We start from the raw sequence: 1,628 nt of genomic DNA on the forward strand, positions 1-1,628 counted from the left end.
CCTGCCAGCGCGGTGTCCGCTCGGCACGGCCGGAGGACCACAGCAGGGCCGTGGCAGAGGAAGGACCGGAGGCAGTGCCGAGACCCGGGGGGTGTCTCCCACCAGGAAACTCTGACGGGAGGAGAAGGAGGAGGACGGGGTGAGGTGAGGTGAGGCTGGCAGCAGGAGTGGAAATGTTGGCTCGAATCTCCAGCCCTGGTTCTCTTGGATGCCTCGTGCTTCTCAGCACCAGCCCCGGGACAGGCAGGGACTGTAGCTGAAGCAGTGCGACTGCCCCGAGCATCTGCCACGCACCGAGTCCTGTCACCTGGCCGCCTCCTTCTGCCCCTGCTGAGGCCAGCAGAGAGGGGTGGCCGAGGGCAGTTGTCTCAGCCTCTGGGGGAAATCCTGGGGGCGGCTGCTCAGGCTGGGCACTGCCGTCCGCTGCTGGCTGCGATGCCACAGGCTGGGGTGGTTTTGTCCTTGAGGGATCTCAGGAGCTGCACCTCCGTTTGTCTTTGAATCGGAGGCAGAGAGAGAAGCTGCGTGGTCTTGTTTGGGTGCAATGCCAGGGGATTAATTAGTTCAGGGGGGTTAATTAGTTCATGGCTGTTCAGAGGTGCAGGGTAAGAGCTGGTTGTTCGCAGCGCACTGGGGCCTGAATCTCATCCTGAGCGACACCTCTCTGTGCCTGATGGAGTTTTTGAGCTACACAGACAGATGTGTTCTCAGCAAAGGCTTTGTGTGGAAGATTTAAAAGACAGAGTAAAAAGTAACTGCAAGCGTGGAATCGTGCTGCCAGGGAGAATGTTTACCAGGAAGCAGCCTGATAAACAAGAGACTTTGATGAGTTGCAAAGGGGTGAAATTCTACAGCGTGGCAGCAGTCCCCAGCTTGTCAGAGCCCCGCAGTGGTCCCAGCCGCCTCAGGCCGACCACAGGATCTCCGTTTTTCCAGACAGCTCAGGAAGAAAGGCTGGGCTGAAAAAGTAACGGGGTTGTGTGAGACCTGTGTGAGTCACTGGCCCTGCATCTCCACTGGTGCTCTCAGGGCTCTGCTGGTGGAGGAGGACAGAGAAGGCTGCAGCTGGGCAAGATCTGCCCTTTCTGGTCACCATGAATTTCAGATCTCCTCCCCTGGCCTCTCCCAGTCTTTTGTACTTTCCGTGCTAATCCATCCAGTGCAGCGTGAACTGACAGAGGCAGCAGCTAGAAACCCTGCTCTGGAAGCTGCCGAGAAAGCCTCAGGACCCGCAGACATGCACATGAAAACGGTGCTCATCCTCCTCGCCCTGGCTTTAGCCACGGTGTTTGCTCTGGTCTGTGTGTTGCTGACCAGAGGAAGGGCCCCCGGCACCTGCCAGCACCAGCCCCCGGCGCCGGAGGACACCGATGGCGGCCAGAGCCTGGTCTTTGCCGACCTGACACGCGAGGAGCTGGCGCAGGTGGTGCGGTACCTGCAGGGGAACCTCGGGGCGCAGCTGGTTGACGCGTCGCACGCCAAACCCTCGGACAACTGCATCGCCTCCGTGGAGCTGCAGGTCCCCGCCAAGGCCGAGGTGCTGCGCTTCCTGGATGGGGAGGGGGCTCGCCCCCGCCGCGAGGCGCTGGCTGTGCTGTACTTTGGGAACCAACCAGACCCCAACGTCA

The 1,628-nt window shown here is 60.6% G+C and overlaps 1 protein-coding gene across 1 annotated transcript in view; it reads left to right on the forward strand.

Moving 5' to 3' along the window:
• Positions 1 to 1,237: 1,237 nt before the first annotated feature.
• LOC104495550 (membrane primary amine oxidase-like) overlaps positions 1,238 to 1,628 on the forward strand; it is a gene marked incomplete at its 3' end in the record, with an annotated part of 2,101 nt that continues 1,710 nt past the window's right edge. Inside the window, exon 1 of the mRNA XM_010138529.1 lies at positions 1,238 to 1,559. Coding sequence (XP_010136831.1) covers positions 1,238 to 1,559 — 322 coding nt within the window. The remainder of the gene's footprint in view (positions 1,560 to 1,628) is intronic.

This window comes from Buceros rhinoceros, unplaced genomic scaffold, assembly GCF_000710305.1.
Source record: "Buceros rhinoceros silvestris isolate BGI_N320 unplaced genomic scaffold, ASM71030v1 scaffold22266, whole genome shotgun sequence".
Taxonomy (NCBI): Eukaryota; Metazoa; Chordata; class Aves; order Bucerotiformes; family Bucerotidae; genus Buceros; species Buceros rhinoceros.